Source organism: Coenobita brevimanus, chromosome 50 (genome assembly GCF_032717465.1).
Source record: "Coenobita brevimanus isolate Jiangsu-jjx chromosome 50, ASM3271746v2, whole genome shotgun sequence".
Classification (NCBI taxonomy): domain Eukaryota; kingdom Metazoa; phylum Arthropoda; class Malacostraca; order Decapoda; family Coenobitidae; genus Coenobita; species Coenobita brevimanus.
This window is the reverse complement of record NC_137003.1, coordinates 53,887,108-53,912,326: the sequence shown is the minus strand read 5'-3', so window position 1 is coordinate 53,912,326 and position 25,219 is coordinate 53,887,108. Positions and strand designations below refer to the sequence as shown.

Here is a 25,219-nt window from a genome sequence, read left to right as displayed (position 1 = left end):
GTGTGTGTGTGTGTGTGTGTGTGTGTGTGTGTGTGTGTGTGTGTGTGTGTGTGTGTGTGTGTGTGTGTGTGTGTGAGAGAGAGAGAGAGAATAAAGGAGGGTCAGACAGAAAAGCAGAAAAATGAGGGAGGGAGAGAGGGAAAGGAGGGGATGAAAGGAGACGAGGGAGAGAACAAGAAAAATCTGGGGAAAAAAAAAAAAAAAAAAAAAGAGGAGCAAAGGGGAGTTAGGTAATTTAGGTGGACAGGTGAAGGTGACATGAGAGAGAGAGAGAGAGAGAGAGAGAGAGAGAGAGAGAGAGAGAGAGAGAGCAATTATCAGAAGAGGGAGTAGAGAGGTAAGTCCACTGAGGGGCAAGTGAAAGAAAATGGAAGAATCAATATCACCAGCAAATGAAAGCCGGGGATCAGAGAGAGCAAGGGATATTGAGAGAGACAGGGAAATATTTGAGAGAGAGAAGCAGAGGAGTAAGATAGTTCACGAAAGGAAGAGCACACAGTAATTAGAGAAAGAAAGAAAGCGGGGAAAAAACGCGAGGAAGGGAAGCAAGCACAGAAAACGGGGGACTGACTCGGGGAAAACGGAGGGGCATGGGTGGGGGGTCTATGGCAAAGTTGGGATATCACAGCACATCATCATCATCAGCATCACACACATCATCCTTAAATCTATCAAGCAAGGTGAACAAACAAGAAGAACAGGCATCCATAACAATTACCGACATGCATAACAAAAACATCAATAGAACAGCCATCAATAACACCAAGAACAGGACTGAACACCCATACAAGAACACTGAGGGGGAACCACAAGCATATACAATAACATCACACAAAAATCCATAGAACAACAACCATAACAAGCACATAACACCAACTATAACAGGCATAACACCGACCATAACACCCAGAACGATAGCAGAACAACACATAACACCAACTTTAACAGGAAAAAAAGAAAAAAAAAAAACACATTAACCCCTTCAGTACGATGACATTTTTATTCTTGCTACCACCAGACGATTCTAGTCCAGTGCCAGTATTACACCGTGACGCCTCTTCCTAAGCGATTTATTTTACCTGGTACACCTTTACATTCTCGTGGTTTTTTTTTTACTTTGAATATTGACTAACTTTTCTCTCAATTACGTGCATGAGGATACTAAGGTGTCACATGCTAAATAAATCGTTAAAGGAGAGGGGTTACGCTATCACCCAAGCCATTAAACCCCTTCAGACGATTTTCCTCAGCCTAAGGAAGCCTTCTCGTAGTCCCCCTTCAGCTGAATAAAATCGTCAGTCAGTAGCAATAAAATAAATGAAAAATACTCTCTCTCTCTCTCTCAAATCGTCTGGCGGTACCAAGAACAAAAAGAAAAGAGAAAATCGCACTAAAAGGGTTACAGAGAAAAGCATACATGTACAGCCGCCATTAAAAAAAAAAAAAAAAAAAAAAAAAAAAAAAAAACTCCCTGAGGCCAAATTTATCAACTTATCAAATACATTTTTCGCCATAATGGTAATGGTGGTGCCCTGGATTAATGGGAGATATTTTACCATTACCATCCCATTATTATCCCATTACATCCCCATTACTATCCCATTACCATCCCATCATTATCTCTACCATCCCATTATCACCCCATTATTCTCATTATCATATTATCCTCCATTATTATCCTATTATCACCCCATTACCATCCCATTACTACCCCCATTACTATCCCATTACCATCCCATTACTACCCCATTACCATCCCATTACTACCCCATTACCATCCCATTACTACCCCATTACTACCCCATTACCATCCCATTACTACCCCATTACCATCCCATTACTACCCCCATTACCATCCCATTACTACCCCATTACCACCCCATTACTACCCCATTACCATCCCATATCGACTTTCCAATTTGATTTTGTTTCGCATTTCAAGTGGTTTCTTAACAGTTTATTTTAAGCAATTTATCCCGAACAACACACATTAATATTCCCTGTACGTTTGTCATTTTAAGTATTTGGATAGTAAAGGGACGCAATCAAAACCCCGGAAACTTAAGGAGTAATAAAGGAAAATAAATCACTACGGAAAAGGTGTTACGTGAATACCACCATTACGATGTTAATTACGTTGATAAATAGGGCCACAAAGGGAGTAATATTTCTCTGCATCCCGGCTGTATATCATCTTCCTACCACTATCCCTACCACAATTCCTACCACAATCTCCAACCACGACTCACTGCGCTTTTGTGGTGCTGGTGGCGGTCTCTGGTGCTGCGGTGGAGTGGTGGTGGTGGTGGTGGTCGTAGAGAGGGTCGTGGAGGAGGAGGGGGTCGTGGTGGGGGGGCTGGGGGTCGTCCTCATAGTCGGAGAGGTGGTGAATGTGGGGGAGAGAGACGGCGTTGGCTCCGGCTGTGCCCCCCGCCAGGCCTGGGGAGGTGGGGAGAGAGAGGTGGGGTGTAAACAGGGTGGGGTGGGGTGCAAACAATGGGTGGGGTGTAAACAGAGTGAGGGAGAGGTGGGGTGTAAACAAAAGATGGGGTGTAAAGAGTGGGGGAGAGGTGGTGTGTGAAGAGTGGGGGAGAGGTGGGGTGTAAAGAGGGTGGGGAGTGAGGTGGGGTGTAAACAGTGGGGGAGAGGTGGGGTGTAAACAGTGGGGGAGAGGTGAGGTGTAAACAGAGTGGGGGAGAGGTGAGGTGTAAACAGAGTGGGGGAGAGGTGGGATGTAAAGAGGGGAGAGGGGTTGTAAACAAGGCTGGTCGTGGAGTAAAAAGTGAAGGTAACGGGGGAACGAAATGGAGTGTAAACAATGGAGTGAGGTATAAACAGCGCTGGTGGTGTAGAGATGGGGTGGGGTGTAGCGGGGAGAGAGGGTGTCGAAAGGGTGAGAGGGAGTGGAGTGTAAAAGGAGTGGAGTGCAATGGAGAGGGGTACAATGTGTGGGAAGAGAGGAAGTGTAAACAACGAGGGATGATGTGTAAAGAGGGGTGAAGCATAAACATTGTCAGATGAGGTGTAAACTGTGGGGTAGGTGCAAACAGCGTGGGGTGGGTGCAGTGTAGGTGGGTGTAGACAGTGCGGGGTGGGAGCGAACAGTGTGGGGTGCTTGTAAACTGTAAAAAATGGGGTGCTTACAGTGTGGGGTGGGGGTAAACAATGTGGGTTGGACTGTAAACAATGTGACGAGAAGGGGTAATAAGAGAAAAAAGAGGGTGTGGGTGCAAACAGAGAGGGGAGGAATGTAGACTGAGATGCAGCAAAAACAGAGGGGGAGAAAGAGAGGAAGTGGGAGAAAAGCAGGGGGAAGCGGGGAGGAAAAGTGGGGGAGAAGGAGGTGTTGGCAGAGCGGGAAATGCGGGAAGAATGACAAAACTACTGAGGAGAGAGGGACGTGTGTGTGTGTGTGTGTGTGTGTGTGTGTGTGTGTGTGTGTGTGTGTGTGTGTGTGTGTGTGTGTGTGTGTGTGTGTGTGTGTGTGTGTGTGTGTGTGTGAGAGAGAGAGAGAGAGAGAGAGAGAGAGAGAAAGAAATGTAATGAGAGGGAAGAGAGCATGATGTAAACAAGTGTAAATGTAAACACTGGAAGGAATAGTGTAAATGGGGAACTAAAACAAACGTGACTAAAGCAAAGGATGTGCAAAATTAAATATAGGAACAATACAGACTGATCCTGTAAATGTAAACACGATTTGTAAACATGACAGCATCTGAAAATATAAACAATTGGACCTGTAAATGTAAAAAATAAATATCAACCTGTCCTTCAAAGTAAACCAAGTAGACCTGTAAACGCAAACACGTGGACCTGTATATGTAAACAGTTGGATTTGTACATGTAAACAACCAGACGTGTAAATGCAGACAACTGGGCCTGTAAATGTACACAGCTGGGCCTGTAAAATAACACAACTTGATACAAAAATTTACACAACCGGATCCGCAGAATTTACCAGATCTGTAAATAATTCATACTTGTAAACAGTGACCTACAAGTGCATGGAGTTGTAAATCTGAACAACTGGATCTGTAAACACAATCCGGATCTGAAAATGCAAGCAACTGTATGTAAATGTAAACCACAGGACCTCCATATGTAAACCAACGCCTCTGTAAATTCTGACATGGTGTTAAGGTAATGTAACGCCTTCAGACTGATGATGCTCTTTCTATTTTACTTTTCCTGCCTTCAGACGATTTTATTCAGCTGAGGGAAGACATGAGGAGTGAAGGCGTTAATGAAGGCTGTATCCAACCCCTTCAGTTCATAAAAATCTATGCTAAAAAAAATCGTCTGGAGATAGCAAAAATTAAAGAAAAAATGTCATCGTACTGAAGGGATCATTGGACGAAACAGGAACAAATTGTAGAAAATGGGAGAACAAGAAGACTCTCAGGGCAAACTATCGCAACCTGTAAACAGAGGGTAAAATTATGAGGTAGACAGTTGTAATCAGGCCATCCTTCGTTCGCGTCCTGTGAGTGTAAAGAACGTAAATTAATGGGTAAAAAAGGTGTAAAAAAGATGGGGTAAACAACTGGTAATTACCCTTTAACAACCCCAATACGAGACGATTTTATTCAGCTGAGAGAAATGCCATCACTCAAGAGCCTTCAGAGACAATCTTGAGCAACCCTTTCTCGGTAACGTATATACCTGGGAAGTTAATTTGGGCTAAAACCAGACGATTTTGTTCAGCTGAGAGAAATCCTGCCGGTCAGAGGGTTGAGAAGTGGCTGTAAACAGATTCCAAACCAAGCAAACCACAGCAGGTGAAGAGGTTAAAGAAGGGGAGCCAAATCAAAGAAACAGGGATGGAAGAAACAAACGGGGAATCAAAGAAACAGAAATAAGGTCAAAACAGGAGACACAGGTGGGGAAAAAATTATAATATTAACCCCTTCAGTCTAAGGACGTATTTTATCATTTCACCTTCTGACTACGTGACTTTTATTAATTTTTGGACTTTTTTTTTTACAGTAGAAAAGTGTGACGGAGACTGTTCTTATCCCCTCCACTCTATGAAGATTTTCTAAAGTAAAATAATAGAGTTTTGGATTTATCTAATTTCTATCTATCTATCTATATACCTAAGCTGCTTCTCCCAAGGAAAGGGAGGTAGCCGAGACAGGACGACTCACTCTCCATTTACTCATCCATTCAAACACATTCATTCGCATCTTAGCCCCAAAGGGGAGAACGGACAGATCCTCACCGCATCACACCGCACAAGGGTCAACTGCGCAATGCAATCAGTGACATCCGCAGCAGGGCCCGACAGCAGAACTGGTTTACCCCTGCCACATCATAACAGACCCATCCCCTTACCCGCACCTGACCTGACTAGCTGATCTAATTTATCTATCAATATTTATATCTATCTAAAACGTCCTTGGGTTGACGGGGTTATGTATGAAAAAACAGGGATGGCAAGCAAACAATCACATATGCAAATAAAACATGAACGGGAAAGAAAATCTAGAGAAGAGAAAAATAAATCAATCAATGAAGGAAGCAGGGGATAAAGAAACGAAATAATGGCAACAGAAACTCAAGTAACAATGAAGACAATCAAGAAACAAGAAAATCCCGGAAAAAAAGGAAATCAACGAAGAAAAACAAGAATAAGGATAATTTAGAATGAAGCTGGAATGACAATCACGGTACCAAAAAGAAATGTTAAAAAAAAAAAATACAAAAAAAAAACATACGGACGCTGAAAGGACACACACACACACACACACACACACACACACACACACACACACACACACACACACACACACACACACGGAAGCAAGAAAGGCAAACACCGGAAGCTGGACGAGGAAAATGAGGATGCAAACAAACGCGGCACAAGACTCGGCCACGCAACGCCTCTGTTTGCTGAATAAATGCTGAAAAAAACAAACAAACTGAGCCATAACAAGCACGAGAGACTCACTAACCACTTGAGTAAAAAAAAATGAGTCAGTGAAAGTGAGTCAACGGAACTGTGACTCATTCTCTCTTAGTTTGATGGTTGTTTTTTAGTTCTTGTTTTTTTTTCATGTTCCTTGTTTTGCTATTTTTCTTCTGATGATGTGTATTTTGTTCCTATCAACTTTTTCTGGATCTTGTTCATTCCACACATATGAGTCAGAACAGGAAACGGGTGGTGGTGGTGGTGGTGGTGGTGGTGGTGGTGATGATGACGACTGAACAGCATGATATACAGACACTCTTCATTCTTCTCTTACATGTCAACAGCTCTCACTCTGTCTCACACTTACACTAGCCTTTCATTACTTCCAAGCCTCTCTCTCTCTCTCTCTCTCTCTCTCTCTCTGTTTTACGTCATTCCGTATCTCCCTATCTCTTCCAAACTCTCGCTACCACCCACTTTTTTTCTCTCCACCCCCCCCTCTCTCTCTATCTCTCTTACGTCATTCCCTATCTCCCTATCTCTTCCAAACTCTCGCTACCACCCACTTTTTTCTCTCCCTCCCTCCCTCCCTCCAACTCTCTCACTCTCTCTCTCTCTCTCTCTCTCTCTCTCTCTCTCTCTCTCTCTCTCCCTCTCTCTCTCTCTCAGGGTGGTGAGAGGAGTGTCATGGCGACTGATGAATGAAGTGACATGTGAGATTCTTCAATATTCAGGAGAGAGAGAGAGAGAGAGAGAGAAGGGGGGTGGGGATTAACACAAAAAAAAACTGAGCTAAAAGGAAAGTGAAAAGGCGGAAAAAGGGCAACGAAAAAACACACAAAAAGGAAAAAATATATAAAACAAAATAAGGATGATCTACAGAGCCATTAACTTCTTCACACCGATGACGTGTTTTATTTTTCCCATCTGCAGACGATTTTATTCAGCTGAGGAAAGACCTTACTAACTGAAGGAGGTTAGATTCTCTCTCTCTCTCTCTCTCTCTCTCTCTATCACACCCGGATCGACTCTTCCCTGGCTGAACAAAATCGTCTGGAGGTAACTGGAATAACATCAAATTTACGTCCTCGGTGTGAAGGGGCTTGAAGAAGGAGCAAAAAAATGGGAGACAAAGAAACAGCCAAAGAAATACAGCATAAGTGTTGTGTGTGAGAGAACAAAGAAAACGGGAACATAAAAATCAAAGGAAGAAAGAAATAACTGACTATAAAGAAATAAAATAACTGAGCCAGTATTAAGACGGATTATGCAGGTAAATAACAAAAACAGAAATAACACGGAATAAATGCCCACACCATGTATGATGATGATGATGATGATGATGAGAATGATGATAAGAAACGATAAGAAACGAACGATAATGATAACACTACTCATAATGAAGCTGCTCATGATTTAAAAAAAAAAAAAAAAAAGTGAATGACAATAAATGGTAAATACTCGCCTCTCATCGCAAAAGCTATCAAAGTATACGGATTCGTGTTGCCACATTTCACAAAAGACACTGTATTCTCATAGCCTGACCTCTGACATCAAACACTTTTAAAAGGACTAAATCCAAAACATGAATATTTCCGGGGGAATTTATCCAAGGAACAATTGTACCGGGACCGAAGTGAATTGGCGAAGAAATAAAGAAATAACACCAAGATCGTTAAATGCTTGGAAGAAAATATTGAGAGAGAGAGAGAGACAGAGAGAGAGAGAGAGAGAGAAAACTGAGCAAATATATATGGTGGGTATAAACTGGAATGAACGGCATCACGACACGTGCACCTCGGGACCGCCTGCCATCCACACCACACAGTAAACAAAAGCACGTGGCCCTTGTCCCCATTGTCAACAAACCCACGTGGTCCCTGCTATGACGTCAGCGCTTGGGGAAAGCAGATTTCCGAAGTATACCGTTTTTCATTTTTTCCTTAACGATAGGCATAAATAAAAAAATAATCAGATAAAATTTCATGATGATTCAACTCTCTCTCTCTCTCTCTCTCTCTCTCTCTCTCTCTCTCTCCAGCACAGCGACACAGAAAGGCCGGGTCGATTCGGCTCTAACCGTATTGGCGTATTCCGTCGAGCACGGAAGTCAGATTTACAAGCATCCGTAATCCGATTTTGACACTAAGGAGGAGGAGGAGGAGGAGGAGGAGGAGGACTAAGAGAAGGTACTTGAAACTAAGGGAGAAACGATGACGGCGGTAATGATGGAGGAGAGGGGAGAGGGTGGAAATGAAGGGGAGGAGCAGGAAGGGGAGACAAAGTGTGGGAAGGAGAGGGTGATGCACACAGAAGACGGGTTAGTAAAGGCTGAAGAATAAAGAGAAGTGGATGGAGGAAGTGAAATAGCATAGAGAGAAAAACGGGGAGTGTAAATATGGAAAGGAAGGGGAGAAATGTGGGTAGATGTGAAAGAGGGGAGAGTGGGGCGCTGGTGGGTAGGGTAAGACGGGAAAGGGGCGCACATGGGTGGAGAAAGGGGGGAGAGGGTCGTAAGAGGGTGGGGGAGAGAGGGGCATGAATGGGTGGTGGAAGAGAGGAGGGAGGGCGTAAATGGGTGTGGGATGAGGTGAAGGGGTGGCACGTGGGTGGAGGAAGAGAGGATAGGAGCTCAGGTGGGTGGGGGAAGTAGGGAGAGGGTCAACGATGGGTGGGGGGAGAGGGGAGAGTGGGGAAGGATGGGTGGGGGGAGAGGGGAGAGTGGGGAAGGATGGGTGGGGGGAGAGGGGAGAGTGGGCAAAGATGGCTGGGGGGAGAAGGGTCATATCTGAAGTTAGGGCAGGAAGTCAGGCCAGATAAGGCATCACTCATTTCTTTTTGGTCTTGTCATCTCCCAAGTTTAATTAAGAAAGGTGAAAAAATGCTTACTCAACATACGCACACGCAACCATACAAGAATACACACACACGTACATACAGGCATCCACACACGTACATACGAGCATAACACACATACATACGTACATATATAAACACAAACATGTACATATAATTCCACGTATTCACAAGTACATTATCCACACACACACACACACACACACACACACACACACAACGCACACAGATAACAATTTGTACACACGAAAAAACAACAACACGGCTCCACAGAACACAGACACACACATAAAGCACACACACAAGAAATACACGCACATTATGAACACACACACAGAGGCACACACAGAAACACACACTAACATACAGGAAACAAACACATCACAAACACAACCACACAAGCAACTCATGCAATCAACAAATTCGTGTATAGATAGATAGATAGAGATAAACAAACAGATAGATAGATACAGGGTACATAAACACACAAGCACCATCGACCACACAAAAATAAGTATACAACTATAGATCGTGTTAGTGGAATTTTGTCGAGAAAAAAAAAATCCTTGAACAGAAACGAGAAATCGCAGGACCACTTTTTTTTTTTTTTTCCAATTGCTACTAAAACATTCGTCATATAATTCGCTGCACTAACAAACATTACAGTTACAGTGCGTGTGCGTCTTCCTGTGGCCGACTGTATGTATGAAATGTACACACAAAACACGCACACAAACACTCACGTTCACAGGAATCAGTCATATCTCACTTCCTTCTTACACCTCTCTCTCTCTCTCTCTCTCTCCTTTTTTTTCTTCCCTTCATCTGGCCTTTTTCATTTCCCAGTCCTCGTTCTTCCCCATTTCCTGCTCTTCCTCATCTTCCTTCCCCTCGTTCACCCCACTCCAACCACCCCTCTTACCTCATACCCCTCCCTCTCCCCTCTTCCTTCCCCTCATCTTACCCACCCCCACCACCTCCATACCCTCCCCTTTCCCCTCTGATGCCCCTCCTCCTCCTCCCCCTCTTTACCCTTCACATCTTCCCCACCCTCACCCCCCTCCGCCCTCACATAACCCCTGTTCCTCCCTTCACCTTCCCCAGCCCCCCACAATTCCATTCCCTTCCCCCTCTCCCCTCTTCTCTATCGCCTCAAGATAAGGGGAAATTTGTGTGTGTGTGTGTGTGTGTGTGTGTGTGTGTGTGTGTGTGTGTGTGTGTGTGTGTGTGTGTGTGTGTGTGTGTAGGGTTGTATATTTACTTCATTACATACACACGAAGCTTATTAATGTTCACAATGTACTTCCGTATTTACTGTATATGAACAGAGAGGATAAATACGCCAGTTTACGTGTGTGTATGTGTGTGTGTGTGTGTGTGTGTGTGTGTGTGTGTGTGTGTGTGTGTGTGTGTGTGTGTGTGTTTGTGTGTGTGTGTCACTGGCCGTCCCTACGTGAGCGTGTGTGTTTGCCAATGTTTGCGTACCTTTATGTATGTGTGTGCGTATGTGCCTGTGTATGCGTATGTATGTCTACTTGTGTGGGTATGTGTGTATTTGTGTGTGCTAGTGTCACTAGATGTGTTAGTGTTCCTCCGTATGTGCGTATGAGAGTGCCTGTGTGCGTTCGTGTGTGTGCGATTGCGTGAATATGCGTATCTGTGCCAACGCTTGTGTAACCAACTTGTGTGCGTGCGTATGAAACCCCTGTGTGTGTGTGTGTGTGTGTGTGTGTGTGTGTGTGTGTGTGTGTGTGTGTGTGTGTGTGTGTGTGTGTGTCATGTCGGCTGCCTGCGTCACCCTATCTCTGTTTAAAGGTGACATGTTCCCCCTCCCCCTCCTCCCTCTCCCCTATTCTCCCTCCCCTCCGCCCTTCCCCTATCTCTCTTCCTCTTCTCCCTCCCTCGCTCTCCTTCTCCTCCCTCTCTTTTCTTTCTGCTCTTCATCTCTCTCCCTCCCTTTCCCCCTCCTTCTCCCCCCCACCCCTTCCTCCATCTTATCCACCCCAACTGCACAGAGAAGTAGTTTTGGAATCAAGGAATGGAACAATAATCCTCTCTCTCTCTCTCTCTCTCTATTTTTTTTCGCAATAAATGAAAACAAAACAATAACACAAACAAGTACTCTTCTTTCCTCTTCCATTAAAGTTACCCCTCCACTCCAAGCTTCCCCCCCCCCCTCACTATCCAAAAGTTACAGACATCTTGCAGAAATGTTGGGTTAAAATGAGCTACACACACACACACACACACACTCATGCGCTCGAACATATACACAGATGCACACAATTATATAAAACACGCACATGCAACCCCCCCCACCACACACACACTGACAAAGACACACACTGACAAGCACAAACATATACACTAACAAACACACAAACTGACACATACTCACAAACACACACTTATTCAAGCACGCACAAACTATACACAGGCATACAGATTAATATAAAACACTCACGCAAAAATCACGACACACCCACACCCACACCCACACACACACACACACACACTTCCCCCCCACACTCACCCACACCCACACTTCACACCCACTCACAAATAAACAAATACAAAAACTAAAAAGAGACCCACATGAGCTCACCTCCCACTTGCGTAACTCCGACCCTACGCCTCCATTATTGCCATCTGTCCATAAATGCCATCTGGGTCATTAGCCATTAAATTACAGCCTCCTAATGTCACGCCCTGGCCCTTCAATTAACACATCACGTCCTTAACAACCCTTCCTACAAAAACACTTAGGCTGGGGTATAATTAGCTTGATAATTAGGTCAAGGAAATAATCACGTATGTATTAATCCTTGAAATTTACTTACTTTCAGCTCACTAACGTTTTTAATCCTTTGCAAGCTCTCATTCTGCAACTAAACTCTATCTATCTATCTATTGCCAGACGCCTCAATCCCATACGGGGTGGCCACAGACAAATCGCCTCCACGTCGCCCTGTCCCCCGCCATTTCACTGCCCTGCTCCCAATTCACATCCCCATCTCTCATATACCTCTACACTCCATCCCTCAGTCTCATCCTTGGCCTTCCCCTCCCTCTCTCCCCCTCCACCTCTAAATTGCACGAAATGGTCAATCTGCAACTATTACTTTTAACCTGTGCCGGCAAATTTGATTCCTACCCCGGTCACAAATCTATAAAACTCTTAACATAAAAACTATATTGCTCACAGACTTTTTCACAGGGGGAACTTAGCTATTTTCCAACATTTTTACAACGTTCATTCAGTCTATGTTCCTATTCATTATTCTCTATGGAATATAATATATAAAGGAAGCCTACTGTTGTAAAAAAAAATGGGAAGGTGAACAATACTTAAAAATAAATAAATAAATAAATAAATAAATAATAATAATACTGTAACTAAACTGAAGACCCGAGCCAGACTAAACTATAATTGTTACCCCTACGAGGCGCAAAAATTGTCAGATGCCGAGAGAAAACGAAGCTCTCTCCAGGGATAACTATGTAATACCTTCTGTTCCCCTGTTCATACTTTAATATATATTTAATGGAACACTATTTATACCTGCACTAATCACATAAACTTTCATAACTCCATTCCCTTATGCAAGCAAGTAAATACACAAATAAATGACTTCTAAGATAACCCAACTTCCGTATGAAATATGCAGATAAAAGCTCCAATAACCTTGCTACATAACCTTTGAGTAAATACTGAATGACACAAGGCCTGAAACACCCAGCCACAGTTACAACAGCCCAATTAGGCAAAGACAATGACTACGAGGGAAACAGTTAACACTTTCTTTACGATAACATCTTTACTTTTCCTTCCTTGTTTCCTCCAGACGATGATATTCAGTCTACGATAAACTTCTCGAACTGATGGGGTTTGATACAGCCTTCATTAACCCCTTCACTTCCAAGAGGCTCCCCTAAGATGCATAAAATCGTCTAGAGATTGCAAGAAGAGGCTTAATTAAAAGGTAGGTGGGTTTAAAACGGAGCTACGTACGTGTTATGCCTGTACTATGATGCCAAAGAGTGTTGCAGGCTTGAACAATGAGGAAATGGCTGTGTGGCCCATTTTTACCGGGAAAATTTGACAGTTCTGATTTCCTACTTTTCCTGTTCCTGTTTTTGGTTCCCTCTCATCTGATCTACGTGGAAAATTTAATGATGATGATGATTATGATGATGATGATGACGATAATGATGGTGGTGGTGGGTAATTTTTCTGTTTGTACCTGACGTGATGGTGTATTTCCTGAGCCGGACCCCCTCGGTATCAGTGTAGCCCAGCACGCTCCACAGCCCCTTCCGTACAGTCTTTCTCTTCACCGTCGCAAACTTCCCGTAGGTGAAAGCATCGCACATCAGGTCCTGTGATCCGGTGGGCGTTAATTCCGTTGAGGTGACGTCCGAGGCGGTTAAATCCGTTGGCGTTTTGTCGTCGTCCTCGTACTCGTCGTCGTTTTCATCCGTCGTGCTGCCATCGTCGTCGTCGTCGTTGCTTCCACCCCCGTCCCTGTCGTCCCACACCTCTCCCTCGATGTCCTCACTCTCTTTTTGTTCTGTATTATTCGCATTTTCGTCTATGAGAGAGTCCCCCCTCAAGTACCCCTCGACGTAGATCTGTACGTCACTCGAGCCTGAAGAACGGGACCATTTTCTTTCCTGCAACTTCATCTTCTCCTCATCATCATCATCTTTCTTCTTCTTCGCTTTGTTTTTCTTCCCCCCACTACTAAATCTTCCCATCCACTTCCTTCCCTTGCTAAACCGCCTTTCCGTGGTCGGCGCTTCTTCCTGTTCCGGCCACTCTTCCACTTCGCACTTCTCCACCACCACTTCGCCAAAATTCTGTCCCCTTCCCACACTACCGCGCCTCTCAGCTTCCTTCTCTATCTTGATGCACTTTCCCCCTTCCTCCTTCCTTCTGCGTTCTTCATTTTCCTTCTCTACCTTGATCCAGTTCCCTCCTTCGTCTTTCTTCACCTCCCACTCCTCCACCACCTCCTCCGGCTCCTCCACTTCCTCCTCCTTCCCCCAGCCCAAGTAGCAAGTCTCGTACACCGTCTTGGGCCTCGACTCAAGGCTAAGGGTGGAGGAGGTAACATCACTCGGCCACTTCCTCCTCGTGTACAGATCCCCGTCAGAGGTCCTTCGTCGCAGAAAAGCCTCTTGCTCCTCCTCGCTGTCTTTCCCCTTCTCCCCATCCTCACTCTCCTCCTCAAATTTCTTCCTCCACTTCTTCTCCACTTCCTGGTCGAATATGTACTCTCTGTCCACAAGGAAGCCATCCAGGGGTGCCTTCTCCTTCCGCTTGCCTCGCCTGCTTAACAGCTTTCTCTTGAGCCTATCCATGTCTTAGCATCACACAAGTCTTCAGTACCCTATAATGTTATTTCTAAAAACGTGGCACCATTCTGTAATAGTAGGGAAAAAAATCAAGTTGTAGAGAAATTCGCCCTTCGTCTACCTTTAAGAGAAAATAACCATAGCCTTTTCTTGTCATTTTCGCCTCACAAAAATTTTCGATGTGGAAATAAAATGCCAAAAAAAAAAAAAAAGTAAATAAACCCATTAACTATTTACTTCTGAAATCATATCACTTTCGAGTTTCACATCCCCTTCTTTTCCGCATATAAGCATCACAAAAATTTTTCATCACAAAAAATTCTGACAAAAACCCACGTCAACATTCCTGGAACGGAGGAAATCGGAGCCACACATTGCAAAGGAAAATCATGACAGGAAAACGGACCATATTATCATGATTAATTCCACGGTACAATTCCCGCTGTTTGTTTTTTTTTATTTTCATTAGTCAAATCATTATATCAGGTATCAATTCTCGTAATACAACTCACTAACTTCACGTACTGCAAAAGAACTCAATGTAGCACTTTCTTTTTTAAAATCACTTTCACATAATCACTTAACGATAAACAAAATACTTCATATCAAGCACACAAAATCGCTGCTTCTTTCTTGAGTCTTGCAATATACTTTCATATTTATACAAAAGCTTCATTTAATGAATCGAAAATCATGTCTGCTGTTTCTTATTCACTTTCTCACTTTCGTATTACCATGGCTCTGAAAATGTATATATAGAGCACTTCACATGACGCACAGGAAAACCACAGTCTCTCTCTCTCTCTCTCTCTCTCTCTCTCTCTCTCTCTCTCGCAACACAGTCAACGCAACAAGAGAGAGATAACGATTAACATACGCGACAGAAGGGACAATCAGACTTCTACTTCCCCCCACTCTCCCTCTAACCTATACCCTCACCCCCTCTTCCACTCCCCCCTCTCTCTCCCCCTCTCCTGACGTCCACTATCCCCCAGCCACCTCTCCTCTCGTTCCCACCTCACCTTACCTCACCCCTCTCGCCCCCTCTACCTCCCTCATCTCCCCTCACCCCACCAGTCTCCCACTTCTCTCCCTCACACCACATCCCCAGCAACAATAATCTCCCCCCTTCTCCCCACTCCCCTTCACTCCCTCCCCTTTGCACCACACAACTACCGCTGATAACGCTAGCTCGTGTATGGTGCTGCGCTGGTTGTGGTAGTGTGGTGTGGTGTGACTGTGGTGGTGTGGTGTTGGTATTATCGACTGGTGATGTGGTGGTGGTTGGAGTGCTGGTATACTGGAGTCACGTGGCTGGCAGTATGGTTGTGGTGACGGTGTTGAGATTGTGGTACTGTGGTGGTGGTGGTGGTGAAGATTCCTAACACCAATGAAAGGTTTAGTGTAATACCACAATACAACAAAACCTACCCAATCCCTCTCCTACATGCTGCTTTATTACTAGTACTCACTCTTATTACTAAACCATTAAAGTACTGACTGTAATATCACTTTACTGATCACCATGTAAAGCAACTTATTCCTTCACCCGATGTCCATACAACACTAACAAATACTATACTAAATAACTTAAATATTTAGTTTTGTCACTTTACTGTTGACACTACAATCCTACTTAATCCCACACACTATACTAATCCCTCATACTTCATATTATTTCTGAAACTGCTATAAATAAATCAAAGCTCAATTATTTTTTAACTGTAATTCTACTTATCTGGTAGCTACACACACACACACACACACACACACACACACACACACACACACACACACACACAGGATGCCTTAGCTAGATTATATGCAGAGTCCAAAGCAAAGATCACACTAAACCTGGTAACTACAAAAAGGCTTGACTGCCCGCTTACATATCACTTACATAACACCACAACACTCATACTTAACACCACCGCTCCCATATACACCACACCACCACCACTTCACAATACCCTATACCGCATACTCGTACACCATCACATCACACATCACATCACCACTCCATGCACACCACCACACCACACAGTCCTCCTACATACACCACAAAACCACCATCACTCCACACACACTCATCCTCAATACACCGTAACACAAACTCACTTCACTTAGCTTCACTGCCTACATTTCACTTCACTCATCACTCCGCTTCCCTCTCATCTATATCACTTTTAACAAGAACCAAAAATAAATACGTAAATAAATAAACCAAGTACTTGTTACTGTAAATACCACGTCTTTTCTGTTCAGGGTCGCATTCTACCTGGCTTTAGAAGGTTCGTAACGCCTCATTCTAAGCGATTTCTTCTGTACACTGCACCTCGTTTTCTTTAAGTAAAATAGTGCTGTAAAGTAAGTGATATTAAAGTTACATAAATGCCATGCAAGAGGAGGCTATGCAAGTAAAATAAATCGCAAAGATAAAGGTGCTACGAAGGCTCCTGTACCACCGAAAACCCACACTCCGGTCACAGTCACTTGGCCCGAGTTGCAGTATCACACGAGGCCAGTTTCGCTAATTCCGGACACGGCGACGAAACGCTTCAAACTCCCGACAACTTCCCCAATACCGAACTACGGAAACGGACACACGCCACGCCTCCCAGTGCATCAAATGGGTCGACTCCGGGATTGCTTGGGAAGAGAGGGAGTGGGCAGCGCGAGGCAACGACTTGAACTTGTCACTTTTACAGATAGGGGTTGAGGGCGCGAGAGGAAGCGGCGTTCGGATGCGCGCGCGAGGCCTGGGCTTGGGCTTGGTGTAGGCAGGATGTGGTTGGTTTTAGGACTGTAGTGGGAGGGTGAGGATTGGGACAAGGGGTATATTACCCTGGTATGGTTTGTTTCACAATTATATTAAAGACATCATCACCATCGTCGTCACTCACACCATCATCATAAATACAGTAGATATCATCCTTTGGTGCCGCGAGATGTTACCAGTAGGATGCATTACAGATAATACAATCACTATCATCACCATCATCCTAAACTCATATTCCACTAATAAAGGGCTGTCTGCACCTAAAGAAAGAAAGAAGCATAAAAACAATTAAACTATAAATAGTGTCCTGTGGTATGGCGTTTACGTCACAGCAAGTGGCTCAGCATTGCATATCATATATATATATATATATATATATATATATATATATATATATATATATATATATGAAGATAGATAGATATAAAACCTACTCCACTCAGACATGATATGTTACAGGATCCAGATATTTAAAATATAACTTAAAAAATGTCAATATAAACTGGCCTTCAGTCCATAAACATTACTCATGCATTCGAAATTCTCGGCTCAGTCTCACAGTCAAAACCCTTTAACATAATCATGCTTCACTGCAGTAAGTCGCCCTCAACACACCTGTGGGGCTGACCCATGCCTTAGCCGGACAGGTAAAAAATTACGTGCAAATTGCTGACGCATTAACCCCTTCAGTCCCGTGACGTATTCTCAGCTTCATTCCTGATGCATTCACACTATTTTTCTTCAGTAAAAGAGAAGTAAAGGTGGGGTTGACGAAATACTATATCGCATCTCTCCATTCCGAGTCGCTCTTGGACTGAATGAAAGCGTCTGGAGGGAGAAAAAAAAAAAAAAACTTACACCACTTCAACTGGATGAGGTATTTATGCATTCTTGTATTTAAACTTTTCCCATCCAGACGGTTTTTCGTTAGGAGAGACCTGTTTGTAGCGACAGGGTTCAAAAACAGTTCCATCAACCCCATGAAAAGCTGACCTTCTCTCCCTAAGCTGAAGAAAATCGTCTGAAGGAAGCTAGAATAAAACAAACTACGTCATCGGATTGAAGAGGCAAGAGATCAGATGACATTTTCTTTGTTTTCTGTTTTTTTCATTTTTCAGACGATTTTGGCTGGAGGGACGCTTTCCGAACTAGGGAGGTTGGATATGGCTACTCATCAACCCCCCTACGTGAAAGTCTCGCCTCAGCTGAATAAAATCATCTGGAGGTAGCAAGAATAGAAGTAAAATAATGATCTACTGCATAACCCCCTAACACACACACACACACACACACACACAGTAATGAACAGATTGTGAGAGAGAGAGAGAGAGAGAGAGAGAGAGAGAGAGAGAGAGAGAGATCCTAAATATCTTAATGGACACCGTTTCGAATCCCTAAATTACGGATAGCCTTTCAAAAAAAAAAAAAAAAAAAAAAAAAAAAAAAAAAATACAGTCAGAGGCAAAAGTTTGTATAAAAAAATATCCCACTGCGCCTATCCCAGACAATCATCTATAGCCAAAGAAACATACAAAGTCTCTTGCAACTTTGAATATTAGCCAACGGAGGAGAGAATGAGAGGGAGAGGAGGTGAAGCAGTACTCTAACTTTTGTCCCCGCCTGTGGAATAAAAATAAAAAGAAACACACTAACAAAAATAAACAATAATAAATAATAAATAAAAGTCATCGTGCTGAAGGGGCGAAGTTTATATACCGTAATGTAATCCTAAATTTGTTAAGTTTCTCCTTCATACGTAAATACTCGGCCATCTAAACCAAATTCTCTCTCTCTCTCTCTCTCTCTCTCTCTCTCTCTCTCTCTCTCTCTCTCTCTCTCTCTCTCTCTCTCTCAACCTTTAACTATCTCCCCTCTGTCTCTAATCTCTAGCTCTATCTCTACTGCTGAAGGTAGAAGTGAGTTATCTTAAAGAGAGGGCTGTTTGATCTTTACGGCGCTATACTGATTGTTCTCTCTCTCTCTCTCTCTCTCTCTCTCTCTCTCACACACAACTTTTTCCTTTTCCTCCCCTCATGCATTTTTTTCATTACTCCCCTCACCTCTCCCTCTTTTCTCTCCCTTGTTCCTATTCTCTCATTTATTCCTGCTCCTCCACACTAATTTACTGATTCCTCTCTCTCTCTCTCTCTCTCTCTCTCTCTCTCTCTCTCTCTCTCTCATAACGAAAGATGCCACACTAAAACCCAAAACGAAAAGATAAACAAAACCAATCTCTATATAACAGGGAAAGCGAAAAACAAATGATGCAACCACAGAAAACTTGGAAATTTAAAGGGGTAACTATGCAGGATCTTGTTTTCTTCAGTATATTTTTCGGTGTCACAGGCAGAAAGTTATACCGTACATTATTTCCAACTGCTAAAATATACAATCTATACACATTAAGGAAGGTAATTATTCTGGTTGATATGCAGGTAGGTGGAAGGCAAAGGTCAATGAACTTTTGCTCACGGGTGTAGGCAGGTAAGAAGAGACTGATTGAAGTTGGCAGGTAAATAAGGTAGGAAGCAGGTAGGAGGGTAAGTAGGTAACACTAAGTAGGTAGGTAGGTAGGTAGACAGACATGTAGTTAAACAGGTAGGTGAGTAGGTCTAAGGTAGTAAATGACTGAAGCGGGTAAGTAGGCAGACAGATAGGGAAAGGGAAGGAAAGCCTACATGTGAAGGAGGGGAAGCTAACGGGGGCATACGGAGAGGATGACCGAGAACGGGACCTCAAACACTCCTTATACTGCATTCCTTTCAGTTTGGCTTAGTTTCTTTTTATCTGTATTTCTTTACCTATTTCCGAACATCCTGGTAAATTTCCTTCCCTTACAGGTGTGAAAAAGGCAGCTAGTGGCCCCTTCTCGCCGGTGACGTGCTTTACTTAATTCTTATCAGCACCAAAAGACCAAATTGAGTCATGAGTGGCTCCCTTTAATTCAAAACCCTTTCCTAAGCTGAATAAAATCGTCTTAAAATCAGCAAAAATGATTTAAAAAATACGATAATACAATGAGGTCAATAAGCAAACAGATCCGGGCTACACCTCCCTCGGTATGACAGGATCCAACCCCACCCAGCGCGGCCTCTAGGGGATTCAAACCCTTGCCTAACACATCACCCTCTGCCCCTGTGATACCCTTGGATCCTGTTGACTCTGAAACGCGGCTTGTCCAAAACGCGGCCTAATGAAACAGGGTGTCTTCCAGTTTTTATTCTCTCTCTCTCTCTCTCTCTCTCTCTCTCTCTCTCTCTCTCTCTCTCTCTCCCAAAAGGTTGATGGTGCAGTGAATGAGAAAGGCAACGCAAGCCTGCACTCAGGTCTCTCCCTAACTCCCAAAAGGATGACGGTGAATTGCAGAGGGGATACTTTAGCCTTCAGTCAATTAGCTTCACACTCCAGAAGAGCCTGGGGTTGTAATCAGCACCTACACCTTTCCCACTTCTTATCCTTACCTACAGAATCGTAAATTATCAGCAGAATATCCAATTACAGTTTATGGGTGAACAACTCCTCAGACCCGCGTTTCTCAAGCTGTGGTCGGCGGGTTATATTTGGTCAGCATATTGGATCACGGGAATATGCTGTAATGTTGACTCACCCACATTCTAATTGGATTCTGGATTACAGCGCACAATGACGTATCCCGCTATGTAATCATCAAACGCTAACGTGACTGAAAATCCTCTTCATATACACGTGGTTATAGAAAAAAAAAATATATGTTCCCTTTTACATATCTACACTGTGCTTCGATTTTGGAAAGAAAACCAAAAATTTCTCATCCACTTTGTGTTTTATCAATAGATTCCAATGGTATTTGTTTATCTGGCACTCACTCTGACACACACCTAAATAAACCACCAGTCGTTTCAAGTTTCACCTCAAAGAAACTGAATCAGGGGCGAAGCGAGGCCGTGGAAGAAAGTCTGAGAAAGTGGGGAGGAAGAGGTAACGAGGGGATGATGAATGATAAAGAGGCGGGGGTGCGGCGATTAAAGAGATAAGGTAACGGGGATATATCAGAGTTAATTACGGAAGACAGCATAACAAGTGGGAGGAGGGGGGGAGGTACGTAAGGAGGTAGGTGGGTAAGTGGGAAGGAAAGAAAGTAGGTAGGTGGGTAAGTGGGAAGGAAACGAGGTAGGTAGCTAAGTGAGAAGGAAAGTTGGCAGGCAGGGAGGTAGGAAGGTAGGTGAGTGGGAAGATCTGAACGTAGGCTTAAGAACATAGGGACTCAATTCCATAATAAAAACTGAAAATTAATGTTTGTAAATAATTACGGAGTGGGTTTTTGCTAACCACGTGTACCAACATGAAGATATGCAAACCACAGTCTTACACCCCACAAGATTACCTTCCCCAATCGCTGCATCAGGTGATCAAACAAACACAGGTAGGTAGACAGGTAAGTAGTGCGTATGTCTTAGGTAGGTAGGAGGTTAAGTGGATAGATAAGAAGTATGGATGATAAACAGGAAGGGTAGAGGGATGGAAGGAGTAAGTTTGGTATGGCTGTCAAATGGATGCGCAGGTACGTACGCAAAATTTACTGCACTTGGTTGGTTGGCCCATATTAAACGCAATTTGTCGAAGGTTATAAATACACTACGACGATAAGACAAGGATAGCGTGTAGATGGGGTGGTTTTTATTATGTACGCCTAACACCAGACTTATTTTACTTTAATTATTTATTTATTTATGTTTTTCTTACTCTGCGAAATGAGACCTCAGAGGTAATTATATAGTAAATAAAACGAAGAGAAAAACACCATCAACACCACCACCACCACCGTCACCATCATCATCATCATCATCATCATCATCATCACCACCACCACACCATCGTATTTTTTCCCACCTATGTATGAAGTAAAATCCTCAACAGGTAAGAAGCAAACACCTTTAATTAAGTGACGGATTTTTTTGTGTGTTCTAATTCCATACGATTTTATAGAACTTAGATTTTGTTTCCGAACTGAAGGGGTTGGATAAAGCGTGCCTAACCTTGTCTCTTAAGGGTAACTATTAAGCTGAATAAAATCGTCTGGTAGAAGGAAGAATATAGATTACGTCCTCGGGCTGAAGCTGCTAATTAGGTAAGTAGGACACAAAGGAGGTAACTGGTAGGTAGGGTGTAAGTAGGATGGAGTTAGATACGTCTGTAAGTACTACGTAGCATGCTGTAGGTAGATAAGATTGTTAGTAGGCAGGAAATTAGATATGTGAGAAAGAAAAAAGTAATTACATAAGACGGTGTGTAGGTAGGAACCAAGAGGGTCTGTAAGTACAAAGGTGTTAGTAGATAAGACGGTTAGTAGGCTGGCAGTCAGAGAAAAAACAGAGATAAACACACACACACACACACACACAGTAATGAACAGATTGAGAGAGAGAGAGAGAGAGAGAGAGAGAGTCACCATTGTATAGCGTAATTAATCCCTCACCAGAACAACAACTTTCACGGGCGGAGGGGAGGGGAGGGGAGGGGAGGGGAGGGGAGGGGAGGGGAGGAAGTGAAAATGAGACACCATGCACTATCTTCTTACATGATGATGATGATGATGATGATGATGATGATGATGATGACACTGACTCACTCCTAACAGTAAAGGCAAAAGACAATATTCATGCTTCCTCCCTCTTCCTCTTTCCTTCTTTCATCTCATACACTTCTTCCAACTCCCCCCAAAATATTCCCTCTTACATCACCCTTATTCTCTCTCTCTCTCTCTCTCTCTCTCTCTCTCTCTCTCTCTCTCTCTCTCTCTCTCTTCTATCTTCCCTTCCTCCTCTCTTTTCATTCACATCCTTCCATCCCTCTTCCTCGCTCCCTTCTCTCTCTCTCTCTCTCTCTCTCCCTCTCTCTCTCTCTCTCTCTCTCTCTCTCTCTCTCTCCTCCCACTCCCCTCTTTCCCTCGCACCCCCCTTTCATTTAATTGTCCCCTCCCCTCCCCTCCCAACACCTCTCTCTCCCCCATTCCCCCTCCCCAGGGTCGGTCACACTCTGAATATGCTCCAATCTCTTCCCCCCCCCCCACGCACTATCTCCCTCATTCTCTCCTCCTCTTCCTCTCTTCCTTCCCTTTCCCCTCACTCTCCCCTTCTTTCCTCCCGCTCCTCTTCCTCTTCCTTTCCTCCCTCACCTTAACTTCTTCCTCCTTTTTTTCCTATCTTCTTTTCATCCCTTCTTCCCTTCTCTTCCTCTTCTTCACTGACCCTTCTCCCCCTCTTCTTCCTTCCCTATCTTCCTTCCTCCCTCCCCCTTCTCTCCAAATCCCTCCCCATCTCCGTTCATCCTCTCCTCTCCTCCCTTCCCTTCTCCCTTCAACCCTTCCTCTCCCCCTCTTCTTCCTTCCCTCCCCGTTCATGCCTTCTTCCCCCTCCTCTTCCTTCTTCTCCACCCCTGTTATCTCTCTTCCCCTCCTCTTCCTTTCCTCCCGTCTTTCAATCCTCCTATCCTTCCACACCATCGCTTCCTTTCTCTCTCTCATAACTTATATTTTCTCTTAATTTCATTTCGACTTCACTGTTTGCCATCAGTCTGTATCGTATTCTCTCTCTCTCTCTCTCTCTCTCTCTCTCTCTCTCTCTCTCTCTCTCTCCAACTAATAATTATACCATTTTTCTGCGGGGCATACACAGAGTACGTGCAACAAAAATTATGCGTTGTTATCGAAAGAAAAATTGCACTTCGATTTAACCTACAGTACACACATACATACATACACAATTACATACATACATACATACATACACAATTACATACATACATACATACACATACACATACACACTTAGAATTTATCCATATCAATCCGATGACGTAAGGAACATCTTAATCTTGCTGTCTCCAGATGATTAGTATTGGAATTAATGGACAGGTAAATCCCTCATTAACCTCATTACTACTACTACTACTACTACTACTACTACTACTGTGACTGCTACCACTTATACTACTACTACTACTACTTATACTACTACTACTACTACTACTGTTACTGCTACCACTTATACTACTACTACTACTACTTATACTACTACTACTACTACTACTACTACTACTACTGTGACTACTACTACTACTACTACTACTACTACTGTGACTACTACTACTACTACTACTACTACTACTACTTCTTGGTTGCATAATATCGCCTGGTTGCAGCAAAAATAAAATAAATCTGACGTCCTCTTCCTAATGGGGGTAAATGCAGTGAAAATACAACCTAATAAACTACAGCAAAAAAAAAAAAAAAAAAAAAAAGAGAGAGAGAGAGAGAGAGAGAGAGAGAGAGAGAGAGAGAGAGAGAGAGAGGGAGCATTCATGGAGTACAACACCCGTGCCATCCAGTAAGTTTTTAGAGCGAACTTTTGGCCTTGTCTTGTGACCTCGCCCTTTGACTGACCGCTCTCAAAATTAATGCCCCGGTACTTCCTTCTGACGTGACCCGCAACCCCTCCACAAGGTTTAGTCCAAATAGGGTCAAAAGCGTTTAAGTTGACGTATCTCTATGACCCTGACCTTTGACCTACTGTTCTGAAGAGAGAATCATCGCATCTTCGTCTAACCTTGAACATTTCTATCAAGCGAGGTACAAGAAAAAATATATAAATACAATAAAATAAACCTCTGACGTCGCCCTGTGACCTTTACTTCTAGCCGACTAATCACACAACTGAATCACTTCCTCCTCAGCTTTTTCCCATGTTTGGTCAAAATCGTACCAGAAATGTTTACGCTGACCTTCCTCTTGACCTACGACCTATGACCTTTCTCGGCCTGTTCCTCCGACGGTCCTCGAGCATAAACCCAAATCTGGTGCGACTCCACTTTTTTTTTTTTTTCGTTACCTTGTTGATAGAGAGACAGAAGGACATACAGACAAACGAGCCAGACCAGACGCACAACACCCTGGATCTTTCGCGCACGGGTGTGATAACGCTGATGTGAGGTTAGGTCAGACACAAAGCTTAGGTCAGTGTGTGGAAGGTCAGGTGTACAGAGAAGGTCAGGTCCGGAGAGGGTAAAAGGCAGAGGTCAGGCAGTCCACTTGGGTCAATTACATCTCTGGCCTGTCTGTTACGTGTCTGATCAAGTTAGGTCAAGTCACCATCATCATCATCATCATCATCATCACCTCTAGTTCAGGGTCATTCAGTATAGCCTGGGTTAACTCAGATCTTTGCCGTGTTTTCTGTGCCAGGTCACCACCACCACTACCATCACCACCACCACCACCAGTCATCATCACCATCAATGTTATCCTGACCATCACCATGACCACCATCATCACTATCGTT

The 25,219-nt window shown here is 43.6% G+C and overlaps 1 protein-coding gene across 1 annotated transcript in view; it reads right to left on the bottom strand.

Annotated features, from left to right (window-relative positions):
- LOC145399798 (uncharacterized) overlaps positions 1-25,219 on the bottom strand; it is a 662,740-nt gene that overhangs the window by 258,669 nt on the left and 378,852 nt on the right. Inside the window, exon 6 of the mRNA XM_080272347.1 lies at positions 2,298-2,439. Within this exon, the coding sequence (XP_080128473.1) occupies positions 2,298-2,439 (142 nt within the window). The remainder of the gene's footprint in view (positions 1-2,297; positions 2,440-25,219) is intronic.